This window comes from Nothobranchius furzeri, chromosome 4 (assembly GCF_043380555.1).
Source record: "Nothobranchius furzeri strain GRZ-AD chromosome 4, NfurGRZ-RIMD1, whole genome shotgun sequence".
Taxonomy (NCBI): Eukaryota; Metazoa; Chordata; class Actinopteri; order Cyprinodontiformes; family Nothobranchiidae; genus Nothobranchius; species Nothobranchius furzeri.
Window position 1 is genome coordinate 74498299 of NC_091744.1, and position 21928 is coordinate 74520226.

Sequence of the window (21928 nt, forward strand, 5' to 3'; positions counted from 1 at the left end):
GGGAAGTCTTTATTCCCAGATTTATACTTTTCAAGTTTTCAAGTTGCTCATGTTAAAAAAAACTTTAATTTCTTTGAGAAAAATTGGTATTTGGTATTGGCAGGTCAGGCCTGTACAAAAATCAGAAATCAGTATTGGCTTTCAAAACTATGATTGGTGTCTCCTTTTTACTTATATTGTGGTAATTCTTTAGCCAGTTTTAACAAATGTTTTAAATTCTTCCTTTTAGGGTTAGAGCTCTTCTCTCTCTGCACATCTTTCAACTGTTTAAGAGTGGTTGTGTGTCGGAGAGGCCAGGCCACCTGGATGAGGTGAACCTGCAGATGGATCAGAAGAGCTGAGGATCAGTGTGTTGTGGTAAAGGGTTGTTTTTCCCGGGGGTATGCTGCCGGATTCTTAACATGCAACTGTTCCAACCGCTTTTGGGGGGTCGACCTTGTTTTTTTTCTTCCTTTGTCAGCTGCTTTTATCAGGTGGCGAGGGGTGACTGTTGGGATTCCATCACAAGGAGGGTATAAATACGACACACCATGGGAGCGATCCCACTGTGTGAAACCACAACTCCTGGTTACAGAAGCTCCAAACTGCAAGTCTGAAACATATACGGGGGGCTGGCTCCAGGGCTTCCCTTGTGCTCCCATGCAGAAAGGGCCCCCAAGGGAGCTCGCTGCCAGCTGAGACCGAAAAACAAGGTAAGAAAAGCCCAGCTGACACACACACACACACACGCACACACACACATGCACACAGGCTCAGCTGTTTGTCTCACATGAGGGTTCAGCCCGTGAAGCAGACATAGATCTAGGAAATGGCATAGACTGACAGATTCAAGCCTCTGAGGGAGAAATTGCAGAGAAGATGGATGGAGGGAAGAATCCACGTTGTGTCTGCCATGAGTGTGAGATGGTAAGACTCTAAAATGGACATAATAGTTTCTGAGATACTTTGTTTGTCCTGTTGTCAGAACTGCATATAGAAGCCAGATCCTATGGGAGAAGATAAAATAAGACCCATCAGCACAGCATTGTGATTGATTTGACTTGAAGTGTGTCATAAGTGTACTTAGTGAGTGAAATACATAATATGAATCATGCAAAGTTGTCTCTGGAATACATCTTTTCCTGATGCTAATTCAATATAACGGTTTCTTGTTTTCTCTTCTGCTTCCGTTTGGTCAGTATATGATGTATTATCAATAAGACTGCTGTGTCTTAGAGTTTTTCCTCTTGCATTTAAAATGCCGACTGGAGGCTCCCAGGACACCAATTCTCTCCACAGCCAAGAAAATGACTAACTTAAATGACTGGCAGCCTTGCAGGGATAAGGCTGTCTACTTCGAAAACTTGCTGTGTCAAAGGAAAAAAGGAGAACGACACAGTGGCTCTGAGAAAAACGGGTTAGACTAGAGAAATGAACATTTTGGTGTCGTATTGATCCGCCAGTGCTTGACTTATGCATTTTGCACGAGATCTAAACGCCACTTATGGTATAATACAACACTCTAGGTCAAGGCTTACTGTTCAATAAGATTTCAGGGTCAAGCAGAGCTGCTTTTCGATTGTGAGGCTGGCTCAATGCTGAGAACACACACGTTTAAATCCCAATAGGGGGACTTGAACCTTCAAGTATTTTCTGTGTATCCATTTCTTTTTTTTTACGTGCAGCTGGAGTTATTTTAAGGCTTCTGCAGTAGATCATACAAATCTCTCCTCTCCTGTTCTCTCCAGGGTTTAAGATCTAATTTTCATCATGGCGGCAGAAAGCCCAGAGACAGATGGTCCCAGATCCTTCATGCCTGCTGAGCTCCACCATCCCCATTCTAAGTATTCTCAGTGGAAGTTTAAGCTGTTTAGAGTGAAGTCCATGGAGAAGGCACCTCTGCCCAGCGAGACACCGCCTGAGATAGGAGTCTCATTAGGGATCTCACCTCCTGGAGCTCCAAATATAGAGACAGATCATGGTGCAGGTCCAGCCAGTGTTATGAAATTATGCCTGGGGGGAAAAAGCAAGGAAAACGTGGAAGGCCCTGGCAGAAGAGTGGATATAAAGCTGCAGGAAATGGAAACTCACATGAACCATCTCAGGTGATTATCTATCACAGACAAATAAAAATCTCTTTGTTCTTCATATGGTTTGAATAAAATGTTGCTTTTTGTTTTGGTGAAATAGATGCTTGTGCCGTATTTGTGGAGAAATGCTGGCAAAAGTCCAAGGACCCATTCACGAGGTTCATGGAAATCTCGATCAGGGAAGCAAATGCATTCTTCGTAAAATGGGCTGCAAGTTAACAACCTGGCCAGAGGTCCTCCTGAAAGTCTTCAAAGTGGATGTGACCGAAGACTCGGAGTCCATCCACCCTCTCTCCTTCTGTCATCGATGCTGGGTGGTCGTCAAACGAGGGGGAGGCGTCTGCAACTTCACCAGAACCAAGGTTCCAGAATGGAAGCCCCATTCCTCCCACTGCCACCTTTGCTCCCCCAGGAAGTCTTCGTTCCAAAGGACAGGGAGGAAGAGGAGGAAAGTCATTCCTAGAGTCCAGAGTCTGGCAAAAAGCAGCCGGGAGGACCAGGGTGACAGCATTGCTATTAGTGAGAAAAGAGCCCTGAGACCCTTCGGAGAGCGTCACAGTCCTGTGCTGAGAGCCTGGAACAAAACCAGCATCCAGAGAGAGCAGTGGGTGAAGAACATCACACACTGCCAGAACGACCACCTGAGCATCAAGCTGATTTCTGAGAAGCTCCCTGTAGACTTCCTCCTTTCCTTCATCTGCCTGGTGTGTGACCACCTGCTCTCTGATCCACTCCAATCCCCCTGTGGGCACCTCTTCTGCCGCAGCTGCATCATAAAATTCACCCACGTCCTGGGACCCCACTGCCCTGCGTGCAGCCTTTCCTGTACCCCTGATGATCTCATCCCCCCTGCCAAAGCCTTCGTATCGGCCCTGCTTTCTCTGCCTCTGCTGTGCCCCTGTGAAGGTTGCGGCGAGCGCGTGCAGCTGGGCTCACTCAAGACCCACCGTTTGAGACATGAGCTGGGCAAAAGTGAAAAACAGCACTCAACAGAAACTGAAAACTACTTGTTAACTAATAAAGGGGGAAGACCCCGGCAGCACTTGCTGTCGTTGACCCGTCGGGCCCAGAAGCATCGGCTCAAAGAGCTGAAGACCCAGGTGAGGGTATTTGCAGACAAAGAAGAAGGGGGCGACCTGAAGTCTGTGTGTTTGACGCTTTTTCTGCTCGCTCTGAGATCTGGAAATGAGCATCGGCAGGCAGATGAGCTGGAAGCCCTGATGCAAGGTAAGAAGCTATTCTAAGGCTTTTGATCAGTCAGCTAACCACAAAAAGGGACAAAAGACAATTGTTAATTATAACACTGTTTGCTCATTAATATTTACACACACCTCTGAGGAATACAATTACCTCATGAATAATAAAGTGTTGAAAAGTTCATTACTGAGGGGAGGGGAGACAGTTTCCTGGTATTTGAATTGAAAATCATTTCCTTATTGTCCATCGCTGTCTATAGAAAGACTGGTGTTTCAGGCCCAGCTCCTCCCTGACTCTCACTCATCTCGCATGCCTGTCTTTCATTCTCACACTCCCTTTAATGCACAGTAACAAGTCTTGTGAAGGGCTGTTAGAATCAAAAACAACATCAGCAGTGCTTGTATCTGCAAATTACGCAGACAGCACCATCCTCCTCTCTTGGGAACAGAAGGCAGCTGGTGTCTGTTTTCATCTTCAGCCAATACATCACTTTTGCCAGTTTCACCCTGTCCTCTTGCAACATCAGAAAAGTGGGAAACATTGGATTTTGTAATAATGTATTGGTGTGTTTTTGTCAACAGTATGTTCACATTTGGGTATTAAATTGACAATTTTCTATGTCTTATTGTAGAAATTGCTTTGGAAGTAGGAAATCAAACAGGGAAATGCTCGATTCTATTGTTTTCAAATGGGCTTCAGCGGCTTGGTGTTAAATAAATCTCCTTATGCATCAACCTTGCCTGTGTTTTCTTTAATGTTTGTACAATGCCTCTTCCTGTCTCCGTCTGAAACTTTCTCTGCTTTTATTTTCTTTCTCTGCAGGAAGAGGCTTTGGATTAAGTCCTGCTGTGTGCTTGGCCATTCGGGTCAATACTTTCCTGAGCTGCAGCCAGTATCATAAGATGTACCGCACTGTCAAAGCCTCGAGTGGCCGCCAGATCTTTCAGCCCTTGCACACCCTCAGAGCTGCAGAAAAGGAGCTTCTTCCTGGCTTTCACCAGTTTGAATGGCAGCCAGCTCTCAAGAACGTGTCTGCAGCTTGCAGTGTTGGCATTATTAATGGGCTTTCTGGATGGGCTTCTTCCGTGGATGACTCCCCAGCTGACACCATCTCTCGACGCTTTCGCTATGACGTGGCACTGGTTGCAGCATTAAAGGATCTGGAGGAGGACATCATGGAGGGTCTGAGCGAGACCGGGATGGAAGACAGTGCTTGCACCTTGGGCTTTAATGTCATGATCAAGGAATGTTGTGATGGGATGGGGGATGTCAGTGAAAAACATGGAGGAGGACCAGCTGTTCCAGAAAAGGCTGTTCGCTTCTCTTTCACTGTTATGTCTGTATCTGCCCTGGCTGAAGGTGAGGGTGAGGAGGTTACAATTTTCACTGAACCCAAACCGAACTCCGAACTGTCCTGCAAACCTCTTTGCCTCATGTTTGTAGATGAGTCAGACCATGAAATGCTCACAGCTGTCCTGGGGCCTATAGTTGCAGAGCGTAAAGCGATGAAGGAAAGCAGGCTGATTCTGTCGATGGGTGGCATGCAGCGATCCTTTCGCTTCCATTTCAGAGGAACAGGGTACGATGAAAAGATGGTCCGGGAGATGGAGGGACTGGAGGCTTCGGGGTCCACGTATGTCTGCACTCTGTGTGACTCCAGTCGAGCAGAGGCCGCTCAAAACATGGTGCTACACTCCATCACCCGCAGTCACGAGGAGAACTTGGAACGTTATGAAATATGGAGAACCAATCCCTTCTCTGAGTCTGTAGAAGAGCTGCGAGACAGAGTCAAAGGAGTTTCCGCAAAGCCCTTCATGGAGACCCAACCCACTCTTGATGCATTACACTGCGACATAGGCAACGCAACAGAATTCTACAAGATCTTCCAAGACGAGATCGGAGAAGTGTACAAAAAGGTCAATCCCAGCAGAGAGGAACGGCGCAGCTGGAGGGCAGCCCTAGATAAACAGCTGAGGAAGACGATGAAGCTTAAACCAGTAATGAGGATGAACGGGAACTATGCCCGCAGGTTAATGACCATGGAGTCTGTGGAGGTGGTGTGTGAGCTGGTGCCCTCAGAGGAGAGGAGAGAGGCCCTGAGGGAGCTCATGAGGCTCTACCTCCAGATGAAGCCTGTGTGGCGTGCCACCTGCCCAGCAAAGGAGTGCCCAGACCAGCTGTGCCGATACAGCTTTAACTCCCAGCGCTTTGCTGACCTCCTCTCCTCTACCTTCAAATACAGGTACAATGGAAAGATAACAAACTACCTGCACAAGACCCTTGCTCATGTGCCTGAAATCGTAGAAAGAGACGGTTCCATCGGAGCCTGGGCCAGCGAAGGCAACGAGTCGGCAAACAAATTGTTCAGACGCTTCAGGAAGATGAATGCGCGTCAGTCAAAGGCGTACGAGCTGGAGGATGTGCTGAAACATCACTGGCTTTACACTTCCAAGTTCTTGCAGAAGTTCATGGAGGCTCACAAAGACTCTGCCAAAGCCTTCCAGGCAACCATCGACCCAGAGGAGATACAAGATCCAGAGGGTACATCCCTGGAAGCAACAGATTTTTGATTTCATACAATTTCTTACTTTGAACATTTGATTTATTTAGAGGTTAAATATGCATTGTACCTCAATACCTAAATATTAAGGTAACTTTAACATTTTGTGTGAATTTAAGTGTCTTTTGAAAACGTCTTCATTGGATCCAGCATATTTCTTGATTGATCAACATTTTGCACTTGAAAGACGCAAATGTTTGTTAACGTTTCCTTTATTTCTTCTGTCGAGTTTAACAGTGTTGCTGACTGCTCTGCCCATTCCTTCACTTCAAACTGGGACAGCACAGAAACTTACTGTAAAAGTAATACAAGTTTCCTTTTCCTTCCTCCTCTTTTTTAAATCATTGCTGTCTGTGAAATATGGTGCATTTTATTGTATTGCAAGGATATGACACATTTATGAATTTATACAGAGGGGATATTTATGGAAACAGATGAAAGAGCTGTAAGTCATGGAGTGAAATCGTGTTAAAGAGACCACATTTGTGGCCACTGTATTAATATATCATTTTAGCCGAAGGAAATGCAATCACAGGGACCCAAATGTTCTTTGTTTCATGAGTGCCCTCTGAAAAAGATGACTTTAGTGCTTTATCGCTGGGTCTCTAAGGGCCAGGATAGATGCCAGGTCACTTTGAAACCATTTTTTTGTCTCTTTAATTTTTTTTTCCAAGGTGGAGGATGGATGATGTGTATTTGAAATCTTCTCATAAAGCAAAGCACTTACTGACCTTTTTGTTGATATCTGAAGAATATAGTGTGGTCCATTAGAGAGCCTAATACCCTATGGACTCACACGCAAGGAGGAATTGTTCCTCACTTCTCTTCATGACCTGGTTCCTTTCCTCTACTGATATTTTTTCACTTCCAATCTTGACAGAAGAGAGGAATGGGGTGGAAACCAGAAAGACCTGATGTAAACTGATTCGTTGGCAACTTTATTTGTTTGATTGATTGATTATATTGTCTTTTTTTGCCCTCAGCATTTTGACTTGTGGCAGGCAATTTTGTTTTCTTACTTGATTGAATGTTTGATTTGGTTTTACTGTCATGAGTTTAACCATGAGGCAGCAATGAAATATTCACATTTCAATGAATATTTGTCAGAGTCCCACAATAACATCATTTTTTAGAGTGCATCACACTGCAACTTGTCGTATATTTTGTTTTTGCCGTAATGAATTACGTTTCCAAAGTAAAGGATGATGGATGATTCCCAGAATCCCTGTTGTTCATACAGCGCGGTGTTTTTCTTGTTCTTTGCTCTCACACATACACTAAATATCAGGTGAAGTGTTTACTTAAACTGTGAAAATGCTTTCTTTGGAAATACAAATGAAATAATACACTACGTACCAACATTTTGTGCGGTTTCATTCTTTGATGTTACCGCTGCATTGTCACTCAGATGCATTACATTTGAATAAGTTCCTTTTTTAGATGACGTGTGTACTTGCCTTGGTCTAAATGGATGAATAAACTTTGAACTTGATGTTACCATCTTGTTTGTTTTATAATGTGGGATCAGCTGCAAGAAACCAGGTAGAAATGTGCCTTTTGGGCAGCACTTATACCTAATGTATGCGCCTCAGGCTGAAATATTCATTCAAATGGCGGTAGGCTTAAGTAAGTCTTCTTCGTCCCTCTCCCTTTTCAGGCACTCAATATTAACATTCATCATAATTCAAATGTGTACATATTTTGGAGGTGGTTTGTTACCTAGGTGGTTAATGCCAAATGCCTGAAATAAAAAAAAGATAAGATAGATAGATAGATAGATGGAAATAAATAAATAAATAAATAAATAAATAAATAAATAAATTCTAGACAATTAGAAACACAATTTACAAAAGATATTGGACGTCGACTGATGACATAAGGTTATAAAATTGTCTTAAGGAGGAAACTCCAGGCAGACAAAAGTGACTAAAGTGGTGCAAATAAATAAATAAATAAATAAATAAATAAATAAATAAATAAATAAATAAACAAACAAACAAATGGTCATGTTTGGATTTATTTGCTTGAAACAAGACATGCAGAATTGGCACACGGGAGACCACCATTAGATCTGAGGGATATCCGGTAGCAACAGAGTCCAAATTCCAAGGGTCCAGGGGTAGACAGGACAGGTGAGTGGTGGAGAGCGGGACGGTCAGGAGTGAGACGAAGGTTGCTTTAAGGTAGAGAGAGGTTTGATATTATCCAAGGGACTAAATAACCTTAACAACACTGACAACTTGAATGGCTAGTGATACCCAGATAGAGTAATCGTCAGGCGATGTGTTGTCGTCTCGCTCCTCCTTTTATTCTGCGCAGGGCAATCTGCTGAAGCTGGTCCTGCTCCAGATCACCACTCACCTGCAATCCAGCACAAAACAAGTTGTGATGAAGAGCTCACCTCAGACCGTGACACAAATGTCCACATTGTTTTAATTTCCAGTCAGCTTCAGACATTCGTCTAATTTGTAAATGGATTCATGCAATACGACTAGAGAGGAAAAGTCGACAACTTTGTCCCAGCAGACAGTGATGGAGCCGTCACTTTGAACTGCTGTTGTTTTGTCCGAGGAGGGATTTCTCAAGCTTCTATGTCTAGATTATATATGTGTGTGTATATATATATAGTTGTTAGTTTTATTTGTTTTTTTAGTTTTATTTTTTTGTCAAAAAAAAAAAGCAAATCAAGGGACAACTAGACATCTTAAACTTTGTTCCTTACCAGTTGAAAAAAATGCTTCAGTCACAAATCAACTGAATCATCTTGCTAAGCTCATCCAATGGTAAGATGACAATTTATGTACCTGAAAGTAATAATTTTCCAATAAATAATAAAAAGACGTACTATAAAATGATAGATAATAAGAGATCCTTAGGAAACAGTCAGCTGGTAGAACCCTGGGTCAGAACCAAACAGGCTGAAGCTGCTTTTAGCTGCTATGATGCACACAGACATACTTTCATGTATTCATCAGCTTTTGAATGACTATTCCTTATGCTGCACCTTCTGCACTGTAACTGTTCACCCTTTAACTTAGCCTTTTTTTAAAATCAGAATTTCATTAGTAAATGAAATTAGTTCAAAATTTTTGTTGTGTATTTTATTTTAGCTGTCTTGTTGATTTAGCTGTTCTTACTCCTGGAAAGCACATAGAATTGTCTCCGTGTATGAAATGTACTATCCAAATAAAGCTGCCTTGCCTATATATATATATATATATATATATATATATATATATATATATATATATATATATATATATATATATATACTGGATCTGCTTTGACTGAACACGTTTAATTCAATTAGAAGCTATTGTGAAACTGACGCAAATGTAAATGTTTATAAAAAGGTAATTAGGAAGAAGCAAGGGCCTGGAGCACTCGGGTCATTTGAAAAGTTTTTTTTTCATTGACTCGAGTGCTCCAACCCCTTCCTTCTTTTTAATTACTGTTGATCCAAGCTAGCATCGATACTCAATCGGATGTAGCGCAGAGGGCCTGTTGTTTTGTTTATTAAAAGGTATTTGCATGAAGTGTTTTGGTTGGAGATGTTATAAGAGTGGAAAACATTCATTTTCCCATTTTTATTATCAACTCTAAGTGAAGTTGATATTGGAAACAAGAATGTGCGTTGTTAAAGGTTCACTCATTTAATCAGTTAATCTGCAGTTATCTCTAGTAGGAATGAATGCCTTGAAAGTCGTACTCTGGGGATAAAAAGCTGTTTCAGGAACTAGAAGTGAGCAACATCAGAATTGAGCTTCAGACAACAGGATTTGGAGTCGTACTTCCTGATATTTGAACATCTCCTTTGATTGGATAACAGCAACTTGACTCTACCACTGACTCTGTTCGCTTTGCAACGTTGATGTTTTATCTCCACAAATAACATAAGTCTGAAAGAGTTCTGCTGTGTGATGGAGTTGCTAATGCTAATGGTTAGCTTCTACTAGTTGAGATGTTCCTGGTGAAACCAACAACAGCTTTCCCTGTCGTGAGTCAAGATGGCTGAGTCCATGAATGTTAAGTAACAGTGTGACATTGATCTGTCAGGATTTTCAAATCCAAGCGTTTTACCATCTATTATCTATCAGAAGTGGGAGTGAATGCAGGAGATGGGTGTAGGAGACTATTTACATGTTCAGCCTGCATGAAAAACTCAGAGTTATCAATGCAAATCAGAAATAATTTTTAGAAAAAGTTTTCTCAGTGATCCACACCTTTAAGAAGATTGATATGCATTCGTCACCTTTGACCATTTTTGTGATTAAATTTAGGATTGAAACTTTAGTTTTTTTTAAGGCAGAAATACTGTTGATTTACGCAAATTATTAAATGCAAATTAATGCCTTTTGAATGACCGATCGCCAGCTTAGAACATCAGGATGTAACAAAGCACTCACAAACATCCCACACTACGATGAGATCATCACTCGGTCATTGTAATGCCTTTTCTATTTTTATAAGGTAGCTTTTACTCGTCAGTCCTGCAATAAAATGCTGAGATGTCCACCTAAATCCCAGTCTTTATCCATTTTTATTCATTATGTATTTGTAATAGACACTAACTCCCAAATAGTTGTGACATCCATGCCAGCAAAGCAAATCTGAATTGAATTCCTGCCACGGTGAAGTTCCCACTGTTGCCATGCCACCAGCGGCTTCTCCAAGCTGTCATTCCCAACCTGACACTCTTGTTAGGCAAGGTGAGGCTGAAGGTTGACGCGGGAGGAGAGGAGAGTAATAAAAGTAGACCGAAGTGATAGTTTTGATTTAATGTCATGCCTGTGCAGGGCAAAATACTCAATACCTCAGTCAGAAATGTCATTTGCTGCTTTCTGCAGCGAAACATCTTAAAATCTGTGTCCATCCAGATAGCATGTCATAGTTTATATTTTCAGCTGTCGTTTTATTCTTTTTTTGTTGGTTAGTAACTCACATGACTTGTTCAATGTCTATTTGTGGATCAGTAACTAAAGATGCACAAGAATAGAGGCAAAAATAAATTAAGTAAAATACGTTTTATTTATATGGCACTCATCACAGAAAGAGAATCACAAAGTGTTTCACAGAGACCAATAAAAAACATAGTCATTAAATCCCAATGGTCTCATAAACAAAACAGCAAATATAATAAAATAAAATAAAAGTTGTGAAATTATAAGATGATCACACATATCGTAAAAAATAGTGATTTTTTTCATTTTCACCAGAATTTTGTCATCAAAATTTTATTCAATAATTGTCATTTTAGTTTTACAAAAGTTTCTCATAGTTTTAAAAGAATTTAAATGCAAAAAAAAAAAAACCCAAATGAAACACAAGCAATTTAGCATTTTCCTTTTTCATGTCATTCAAATATCTTATGAAAGAAATGCCGTTAGATTTCAAGACAAAACCATTTCGTTTTTAATCAACTGTTTGAAACAACAACTCCAAATGATACAAAACACAACAGCTCCAGAGGCTGTTCGACAATCAGAGTCAATCAAAAAGTCTTTTGAAAAAGCTTTTTTTAGCCGAGGACATCTTGTACATCAGAGCTTTTCTGTCCTTGACTTTCATGGGGGTGCGTTTCAGAGGAATAACCTGCCGAGGGGGCGTCGTCTCCTGGTAAGGCAGGCCACCGTGGTCCAGACAGAAGTACTTTTTGCTGCCCTGAGAGAGTTTGAGCAGCAGGGTCTCGGACAGCTCCATGCACTGGGCATGGACCCAATGCCCCCCCTCCCCTCTGGAGCAGAAAATCATGGCCGGCCGCAGGAGCTCAGTGGAGTAAAATGGCTCCCATGTGTTGGGGTCTACCTGACAGCTCAAGCAGCATTTGATCCAGTATCCTGTTTGTGATTCATCCTCCTCATCGTCTTCATTGTAATTGTCACCTTCGTCGTCGCTGCTGGCCTCCATCTCATGTGGCTCACGACCAAAGTAAATCTCCTCGGAGTCTTCGAGCGGGGTTGAGTTGTCGTAATCAGTCGACTCCTGGCTGCAGGCCTGGGTTCCTTCTTCCTCGTTGCATTCCTGGTCTGTTTGGAAACTTACGTGATAGAAGTAAAACGAATCTGGTTGGGCTGGCCTTCCCTCCGTGGGGACAGCCAGGAGGACGCAACCCTCTCCAGCGCTGCCACCAAACCACGTACGACTATGAATGATGTCTGGAGTCCATTTGGGATGCTCCAACTGTTCTATGTGGATTCCTTTCTCATCCAGAAGCACGGTGCAGCACTCCATCCTCTTCTGAGAGTCTGACTGATATCCACCTAATATGACGTATCTGTGGGCAGGACCTGTACGCGTGATGATGGCACTAGAGATGGATAGACCAGTGTCAAGGGTCTCACAAGAAAGCAAGGGGCTTCCCTGCAGGAGCTCGACATGCAGGCGGAAAAGACGAGGAGGACGTGAGTCAGAGGTGATTGAGTGCCCCCCGATAAAGTAAACACAGTCCTTTCGGGAGACAGCCACATGAAAGGACTGTCCATCACTGAGCTCAGGCAAAGTGTGAGCAGAGGAGCATAAGAACTCCAGGTCAAACAGGAAAACCTGTGGAGGACAGTCAATTACGCTGTTCCACGTTTCCGTGGTTCGTTCTCCTGCAGGCATGTAGGACCTTCCCCCAAACAGCACACAGGCTGTCTTCCCACGGCTCTGAACCATGCTCAGTGTGTGGCCGTATCGGGCGTGTGGCACTTCTCCAACAAGTTCCTTCTCTTTGCAGCTGAGCATCAGCTTGCGATTGCAACCACGGCTATCCATGGTCAGCAAGTACAGGCTTGATGAGATTTCATTGTTCGGGGTGCGACCGCCGTGAATGATGTAACTCTCTGGAAGTCCGTCGTACGGGTCGAGACGACAGACAGCTGGGCAGCGCAGTGGAGGAAGGTAGCACGAGTCATTGGAGAAGGAGATGGCCCTCAGCTTCATCTCACCTTTTTTAAGGCGTACCCCAAAAACCCCCGTCGGGCATGAACGCTTCGGCCAACCCTTTTGACCAAACAGCAGAGTCTCTCCGTCCAGCTGCAGCAGAGAGCAGCCGGGCTGCAGGAGACTGGCACAGTTCACTGGAGTTAATGGTTGCAGGGTCATGTTCCAGCAGGTGCCTGGGTCAAAACAGAAAACATCACGTCTCAGTCAGCTGTTGTTTGTTTTCATTCAGGAGGCTTTAAATCCATGCTTCCTGTTCGGTACGTGTGACAAACCACAATAAAAGGCAATTCCGGCATCTACTGTTGACCTCCAGAAGCAGTCAGACATACTTCCTCTTAGTCGAAGATCATCTTCCTTTATATCATTAATGGACTTTATTTCAAGAAGCAATGAAGCTGCATCACTGATATTTATTAGCTTTAATTAGAGATGGCAGGTTATCTGCTGTCCGTATGCACATTTCTTGGCTTTTTGTTTTTTACACACAAACATGACACATTTAAACACCATCATCTGGATACAGACCTCAACCAAAGCATGAAAAACCAGCGTTCTCACAAACAGAATCACCAGCAGTTAATAAAATGATGGTAAATAAACATATTTTCAAATTGCAAGCAGCAGAAAAAATTTAACTCATAACTGGACCTTGGAAGAACTTGTTTTGGAAGAGAAATCAAAATACCCAAAGAACTAGAACCGATCGTGCTCCTTTTCATGAAGTGAAATTATTTTTATTGCGCTTACCTTGCAGTTAGTGGCAGTAAATAGTGTCTGATCTCACTTCAGTGTGAATCTTCTGTTCGCTTAGGACCTCTGTAAGTAGCAAACCTCTGATGAGCACAGAAAGTGGAAGAAATTGTGAAGCTTCGCTGGCTCACAAACACTTCCAGACCTTGAGGTTAACAGTCTGTAACTGCTGCAGACTAGCAGGTGTGACATTCGAACAGCGAGCCCCAGCGATTACAAAACACAACAATGGCTTTTTTAAATAGAGTAGTTGGCTCATTTAAATGACAGATAAAGATTAAAATGACAAGTTCTTACAGGAATCTATACATTTAATTAAAAAAATTAAGTTTATGCAGCAGAAATGAAAGGAAGCAGCATAAAGTGTTTCAAAAACAAAGGGCGCTTCAGTCAAAAACACAGAACGATTAAATAACAAAATCCAAAATGAAAAGTCTAACTGAACCTAAACCAACCTAAAATGAAGCCCTCCCACTTTCTATTATTATTATTATGACAAAATGTATCATGTTCAAATAACCAACCAACCAACAAACCAAAACAAACAAACAAATAAATAAATAAATAAACATCACAAATAGATCATGGATATAAATATAATTATTTTATTGCCTTATTTTACCAGATTAATATAATGCTAATCAAACAACCATCATTATTACTGATTGAGACTTTACGTTTTCCTGCTTTTAAAAGCCAGGCACTTGCTGGTAAAACCTGGAGAATATGCACTGCAGCCATTTCAAATGCAAACCCAGAATTTTTCTAAAGTGCTACTCCATCAAAGAGTCATTTAAAATGTGGACTGGTATGAATTTCTGTTACTTTTCAGTTTCTGCTGCCATAAAACTTCAATTTGCGTAGCTGAAGCTTTTGTATTTGATCTAAAGTGTCCTTGACCCCCCAATGATTTAATATCTATTTCATTTATCGTGATGTAAAAAACCCTCTAACCCACAATTTGAAGATTAAAAACTTATTCTGAGAGCTTTTCGACATTCCTATCTACCGCAAAATGGCATGTCATTAGTACGGAACCGTAGTGCACCTAACCATAACTCAGCGACTTACAGTGAAGGAAAGTTAAAAGAAAAGAGTGACTTCAGAATGGAAAACATTTTGCATGTGCCTTGGTTTTAAAAGACGCGACTCTGCAGAGCAGATTCCCTGTGAGTGACAAACACATGCCTAAGCACCCGGAGAAAAGCCATGCTGGAAGCAGCTGTCGACCCGCTCATTAGCATATTGTTTTTGTGCACTGAGAGAAAAACTTGAAGAGTGTGCAAAACAAAGGCAGAAACCTCAAGTGCCTGGAAGACCGTTACGGCTTAAAAACACATAACAGCGGTGCACCTGTGTGTCTAAACCGATGCTTATAGGGTTGAGAGGAAGAAAAAAGACTACGCTCCTTTTATTACAGAAGAAATAGTGCAACAAACGTCAGCGGGATAGTACTATTCCCTCAGTCTCAGCAAAGTAAACCTTTTGAGTCACCTGAAGGTATCCACACAATTGAAAAGTGAGCCCTGCTGTACAACTACAGCTGGGCTGGTGCAGGGAGTGCGTAGGCGGCGCAGCAGTGTGTGGCAGACTCTAGGCCATGCAAGGATTTGTACATAATTGATAGAACAAAGTAATTAGAATCTACGGCAGCACCTGTTTCTGTTCATTGTAATGTATCACCACCTGACTGCTGCTACCCTGAGGTGTGGTTTTTGATGGATGACACGGCAACGGCTCAGATGTTCAGCCGATCGCTGTGCCATGGTGTTTATCTCTGTTTAATGTTGTGATAATTGCTCCTCTTGTGGCGAGCACAGCAGAGTGGCAGAGGTGCTACCACCTCCCACTGGTTCCTACGGTATGGTGCAGCTTGACGGCCACCATCTTGTGATAAAACGACCTGCAGTTGAAGAACTCAGCTTTTTACTTTCATCCAGATAGTATTGGTCACACACAGGTGACATGCACTAAAGCAGGGGTGTCAAACTCATTTTAGCTCAGGGGCCACATTGAGGGAAATCTAGTCCCAAGTGGGCCGGACCGGTAAATTAAAAACAACTTCAGATTGTTTTCTTTGTTTTAATACAATCAGTATAAAACCAAGCTGGAGCCTGAGTACAGTGTAGTACAAGTACAACACCTGAAGTGTACTTGAAAAAAACAAAACAAAAAAAACATTCCTTAGTGATTCAAAGAGCTTACAGATCACATGGCTAGATCAGTTTCATGCAGCACTTAAAGTATAATTGACTCATTTTACTTTACATCTTTTAGCTTTCACCAGCACATCAATATCAGAAGTCACATCCTGAGTGGCAGCCAACTTCAGGATGGGATTCAAGTTCTTGTGTGAGCCTTGAGCGCAGCTTTGTTGCATTCATGCTCATTACAGAGGAAACTTGCTCACAAAGATAAGTTTATTTTCACTCTACATTGTAAAGTATGAAAATAAAGTTTACACAACCATCTCGCGGGCCGGATTTAACCCGTCTGTGGGCCGGATGCGGCCCGCACCCCTGCACTAAAGCCTTTGTTATGTAGGAAACACAATGCTACAGATATTCTTCTTGTTGCAAAGATCAAAACTTATGTTTGCATGATGTATACTTTACAGCCTTTACGCTTTTAGAGTTAAAATGTAACCAAAACTGAGGAGCAATCTCCTGCAGAGATTAATTTTCCTGAATTATCTGAAATACATTTGTAGAGTGAGTTTTTAGCTTTGCTTACTTCATTGAACCAAACACAACATTTTTGCATAATTCCTTCATGGCCACTTGTTTGTGGTACTGTACCTCAAATGAAGAATGAGCAACTGTCTTGCACTCTGCCACTTTGGATCATTCAACAGAATAAACAGAGCCAAAGGAAAGCAAGTAAAACAGAATTTCTGATACCACCAAATTCTACTTGTGCACTCACTCACCACAGAGTTATTCAGACTTTTAACAAAAATTTATTGTCATCCACCGTCTAGGGTCCGAGAAACTCGTCACATGCTGCAATATGTGCAAAAGTAGCACACTAAGTTGGTGAAAATAGGAAACAATACACTGCAAATTAAGCTAACTGAGTATGCTAAAGCTAATGTTTGTGCCTCATATTGTGATTATCAGACTTCCTGAAAATGTCCAAATCCTTTCCCAACTGTGAATTGGTTAGTCTTTTCCGCCTGAGCTGAAAAACTTGAGAAATCATTAGACTGTGTAATCAGATTGAGCGCAACACACGTGTAACAGGTAATCACTATTATGTGCAATCAAATTATTCGTCAGTGCTGTGGAGACATGTGATGCCAATTAAAATTCCTCACCCAAAAAGAACAAAAAACGTTTATCACCTCAGATTCCAGTCAATATTGCAATTAATTCAGTCGATGTTTATTTATGCAAAACATAACTGTGATTACAGAACATATAATTAGGAATTACCATTGCGTTAAGGCAGTGTCCGAAATGCAAAAACACAAGTCTATTCATATTCTTTTCATAGCATTTTATATAGTTAACACAATGTAAGGAATGAGTGAAAAAGTAGACATTTCACACACTGCTCTTGTAGATTTTTGAAAGTAAAACATTCGTCCCGTTGGCGTCTGGGATAGTGGGCTGCTTTGCTCTACCTCAGCCGGTTGCATGCTCATCGTTACCCCAGAACTGGACCATCTCCTGGGTCTGGGGTCTGGTTGTGCCCTTTGTGCAGCAGTACCAGGGCCAGAGAATGAAGTCTGTTGAGGAGTGTGAGTGATTGTGTGACGGGCATTCTTGTATGTCGTTAATTTAGATGTGTTTTTGTGTGAGAACAAGGCTGGGCGTGTGTGACTGTTTATCTGTCAGGTCGGGTCTTTGATTCCTCCCCTCTCCTCCTGTGGCACAACAACATCTTTGGCCTATCCCTACGTTGCCACATTTCATGCTGGTGGGTGGTTCCTTCATCTGCCTGCATATTTGTGGCTCTCATGTCTGGGGCTAGGTGTTGTGGTATCTGCTGACTCGACCTCTGTGACTGCCTGGTGGGGCCTGGGCCCCTGGGCTCTGTCAGGTCTCCGTCGGGATCTGGGCGCCTTGAGGTCTCAGGCCACTGTAGCTCCTCGCAGTCACTGCTGGACAGCTCTGTGGAGAAACCCTACATATGCAAGTGTCTATGCACAGGTGCTCATATGGTGTTCTCACAAGTATGGATTCCGGTGTTTTTGACGCATGACCTTGGGCTGTGGTTGGCACTAAATGCACCATAAACTGGGACGTAATTTTGGGGGGGGACGGGTGGGACATGTCCCCCCCACTTTTTCAAAAGGCAGTTTTGGTCCCCTGCACTTTTTTCCGTCCAAAAACAATATTACGCTCCATTAAATGGATTTGGTTGAGCACTAGGACCAAAACGGAAACCGGTTTACTATTAGACCCGCCCAAAAGCTAATCTATTGGCTCTGCTGATACTTGCTAACGTATTATTGGCTGTTGCTGCTGTCACTCAAGTTGTAAACAGTCAGAACGTGCTCACGTTGTTTTGCTAGTTTGGAGCCGCTAGGGAACACCGGTACTGAGTCACATCGTCAACTAGACGCTGTGTAATATCAGAGCTCAGCTCAGCTTCCATTACATAACATTTGAATAAGTGTTCATTTGTGAGTCTTTGGTAGTTAGGCACAGCCAGGAGGCAGCATGTCAAGAAAACGAAAAGTGGATATAAGAGACTTCTTTCAAAGTCAAAACGTAAGTTGGAACATGTGACACCCCTGCATTAAGCTCAGACTCACCTCCTCCTTCACACACAAACTCAAAACTAACTTTTACAAACTCATCTCCTCCACATAACTGACTCCTCAGACACAATGTATTCGTATTATTATAATAATTATTTTTTTATTATTACTATTATCATAATTATTATTACTAGTAGTAGTAGAAGTGTAACTTCAAAACTTTTATCATTTAACTTTATTGTAAACTTATCTATTGCAATGTATATTTTCACATTAAAAAGCTCTGAAAAATGAACAGTATCATTATCGTCAACAGATTTTTTTAAGCTTAATGTCAAAGATGTACACTTTTCATTAGATTTATCTTATTTTTTCATTTATTTTTTGTGTGTTGAAATGCAACAACTGTTTAAACACTTTTAAGGGAAAAAACATACTTAATATGTTTTTATACACTCAAATGTTAGGGTGATGATCATGTGTAAAACATTAGTTCAGCATGTCCTCTAACACAGCAAATGAACAAACGGCCAGATCTCAGGAGGGACCGTTTATGTATAAATACTTTTTATACTTTTGACTAGGCCTGGGAAAGTAACACATTTTGCTGGACGATATTTTGTCCAACAAATTGTTGATGATAAACGATATCATTGTCAACATTTCTAGACCAAAATAACCACTAATATAATGTTAATATATCAATGCAAGTACACCCTTTAAAATGCAATAAATAAACCTTCATTTAACATTGAAATGTCCAGAACCAGAACTTCTAAATGAATAAAAATAACAAACAAAAATTAAATAAAAAAGGAATCTCACTCCCTGTTAGAAAATGTTGCACCAAAAACAATAAAAAAACACCCAAAACAATAAATACAATGACCTATCCATTGTCAACAGCCAAAACTGCACTTCAATAATGATAATAAATAAAAATAATAATAGAGTTGTACATTTTTTAACTCTGATATATATATACTGGCTCATATATATATATATATATATTGAGGATGGAAAAATTATTGAGATGGGCACGTGACGTGTCAAGGGGTCTTTACATAACACCCCCCACCCCAAATCCGCACAAGCCTGCTGTGCCCCCCCCCACTTCTGAAATCAAAATTTCGTCCCTGACCATAAATTTACCATGTGCTTTTCAGCAAACATCAATACTGTTCTACAGGTTAAACAAAAAAAAAATTGAATATTGTGCAAAAGTTAATTAATAACAGTAATTCATCTTAGACTGGGAGACCATTTAAAGGCCTCGTCTTCTTCCGCCTATCCGGGTCGCGAGGGTAGCATTCCAACTAGGGAGTTCCAGACCATTCTCTCCCCGGCCACCTCCACCAGCTCTTCCGGCAGGACCCCAAGGCGTTCCTGGGCCAGTTTGGAGATGTACTTTCTCCAACGTGTCCTGGATAGACCAGGGGGCCTCCTGCCAGCAGGACATACCTGAAACACCTCCCTGGGGAGGCGTTCAGGAGGCATCCTAACAAGATGTCCAAACCACCTCAACTGACTACTCTCAATATGAAGGAGCAGAGGTTCTACTCCGAGTCTCCCAAATGTCTGAGCTCCACACCCTATCCCTAAGGCTGGGTCCAGCCACCCCGAAGAAGAAACTCATTTCGGCCGCTTGTATCGGCGATCTTGTTCTTTCGGTCATTACCCAAAGCTCATGACCATTGGTGAGGACTGGGCGGTAGATCGACTGGTTAATTGAGAGCCTTGCTTTCTGGCTTAGTTCCTTCTTTACCACAACAGACCGGTTCAGCGTCTGCAGACGCCGCCCCAATCCGCCTGTCGATCGCCTGGTCCCTCCTTCCCTCACTCGTGAACAAGACCCCGAGCTACTTGAACTCCTCCACTTGAAGCAGGACCTCTCTCCTGACCCAGAGTTGGCAAGCCGCCCTTTTCTGGTCAAGAACCATGGTCTTGGATTGGGAGGTGCTGATCCTCATCCCACCCGCTTCACACTCGGCTGCGAACTTCCCCAGCAAGAGCTGTAGGTCAGAGCCTGATGAAGCTAGGATGACCACATCATCTGCATAAAGACGAGATGAGATTCTCCTTCCATCAAACTCAACACCCTCAACGCCACGGCTACGCCAAGAAATCCTGTCCATAAACGTTATGAAGAGGACCATTTAATGGCTTAGGATGAATTAGAGTTAACACTTTGAGTCTAGAATATAGAACTTTTTCACAATATTTTAATTGTCTGAGATTTTGAAGGTGGTGTTTTCAGAAACTGTAAGCAATAATCATCACAATTATAACAAATAAATATCTGGCTTTGCATGTAATGAGTCCATCTCATTTTGTTAGTTTCACCTTTTAAGTTGAATTATTGAAATACATTAACTTTTGCACCATATTTGAATTTTTCGAGGTTCACTTGTAGTACAGCTTTTAAGTTTGTAGCCTTTTTTGGTGGAGTTGTTATAAGGAGCTACTGTTTTAATTGCAGTAGACTAACATTTAAAACACCTTGATTAATGGTGACAGTATGACTCATCATATTTAATCAAATGTTATAAAGTCATGGAGCGCTTCTCCCTGGAGAGTGAAAGCTCACCTGCAAACGTAAAATTCTGTTAGCACCCACTTCTATGGAAGGAACCCCCAGGCCCCCCCCCCCTTCCCCGTATGTGACATAGCTGCACCAACAGTGGTGTTGTGGTCACAGATGTGCACTCTAGCTTTTCAAAGCCATACCAAACCTGAATAGCAAAATACATCGAGTACGGGGTTAATGATGCATCAAAAAGGATTTTCATAGATTTCATCATCTACATGATGGATGAAAAAAATGTCAGCTTGTTTAGGTGTGATGCTACTGAACATGCTACCTGATGATAAAAAAAAAAAACTATCAATGAGCCAAGGCCCAGCAAACCTAAGCAACATTAATTTATTAATACAGACATATTTTAGGAAGGGCTATAAAAATAAGGTTCTCACTGAATCTTCTTCCATCAAGATTGACTAAATGAATTTAGATGAGCCAACCTCTGTTCCCCTGTGTCTATTTCATGTTTAATAGTTTCTCTTCCTATTTTTTGATCCCTTTGCTTCACCAAACATGCTTTTACCATTTTCCTGACGAGCAGCAGGGTTGAGTTTCTTAAGTTAATGGTAGGATGCCAGAGGCTGCACACGGTCTTGGCTGCAGACCAGATGCTGCTGGAAACCCAACAGTCTTTCTGTCGTCCCTCTGAGCTCTTCTTGGCCTGCTTCGTTTAGCTGTTCATGGCATGTGACTATTATAGGCTCAACGGGCAAACTAAAGCAGCACCTTAAGTTGGCAGGCTTAGATCTATCCTCACCCTTTTTACATTCTTGTTACGCTCCCAGAAGGTTTGAGCAGTGAACAGACAAACAACTGCAGCACCGCAACCCAACTCATTCCAAAAGACAGAGCGATGAAAAGACAGAGGAAGAGCTTGGTGATCAGAGAAAGGAGGAAGAAAATGTGAGAGCAAAGGGATAACTCTGCTCTTGGATCTTGCATGTGGATCAGGTTGTTGTTTCGCTGCTGCCCTCCTCGAGCTTGATTGATTGAAGCTTTGAGTAAGAAAGTCTCCATACTAGTTTTCAATCAAACCAAAGCCTCCTCATTGACTAACACCTCTTCTCCTCCATCCATCTGAGAGCTTTCCTTCTTTATCTCTGTTTGTCTCCTTCAGTTTATCTCCACAGTCCTCT

General features: G+C 42.0%; 2 protein-coding genes across 2 annotated transcripts; one reads left to right on the plus strand and one right to left on the minus strand.

The window, feature by feature from the left end:
• Window positions 1-550: 550 nt before the first annotated feature.
• rag1 (recombination activating 1) lies at window positions 551-7301 on the plus strand. Its single transcript, XM_015964816.3, has 4 exons — window positions 551-692; window positions 1728-2084; window positions 2170-3296; window positions 4089-7301. The coding sequence occupies exons 2-4, from the start codon at window positions 1750-1752 to the stop codon at window positions 5834-5836; spliced, it is 3210 nt and encodes a 1069-aa protein (XP_015820302.3). The 5' UTR covers window positions 551-692; window positions 1728-1749; the 3' UTR covers window positions 5837-7301.
• Window positions 7302-10959: 3658 nt separating this feature from the next.
• rag2 (recombination activating gene 2) lies at window positions 10960-12920 on the minus strand. Its single transcript, XM_015964119.3, has one exon. It carries the CDS (start codon window positions 12910-12912, stop codon window positions 11314-11316), a length of 1599 nt encoding a protein of 532 aa, XP_015819605.3. The 5' UTR covers window positions 12913-12920; the 3' UTR covers window positions 10960-11313.
• Window positions 12921-21928: the final 9008 nt, after the last annotated feature.

Coding starts and splice junctions, on each gene's coding strand:
- rag1 (XM_015964816.3), top strand. CDS start 1,750: ATGGCGGCAGAAAGCCCAGAGACAGATGGTCCCAGATCCTTCATGCCT. Junction 2,085..2,169: donor ACTCACATGAACCATCTCAG/GTGATTATCTAT, acceptor TTGGTGAAATAG/ATGCTTGTGCCGTATTTGTG. Junction 3,297..4,088: donor GCTGGAAGCCCTGATGCAAG/GTAAGAAGCTAT, acceptor CTTTCTCTGCAG/GAAGAGGCTTTGGATTAAGT.
- rag2 (XM_015964119.3), bottom strand. CDS start 12,912: ATGACCCTGCAACCATTAACTCCAGTGAACTGTGCCAGTCTCCTGCAG.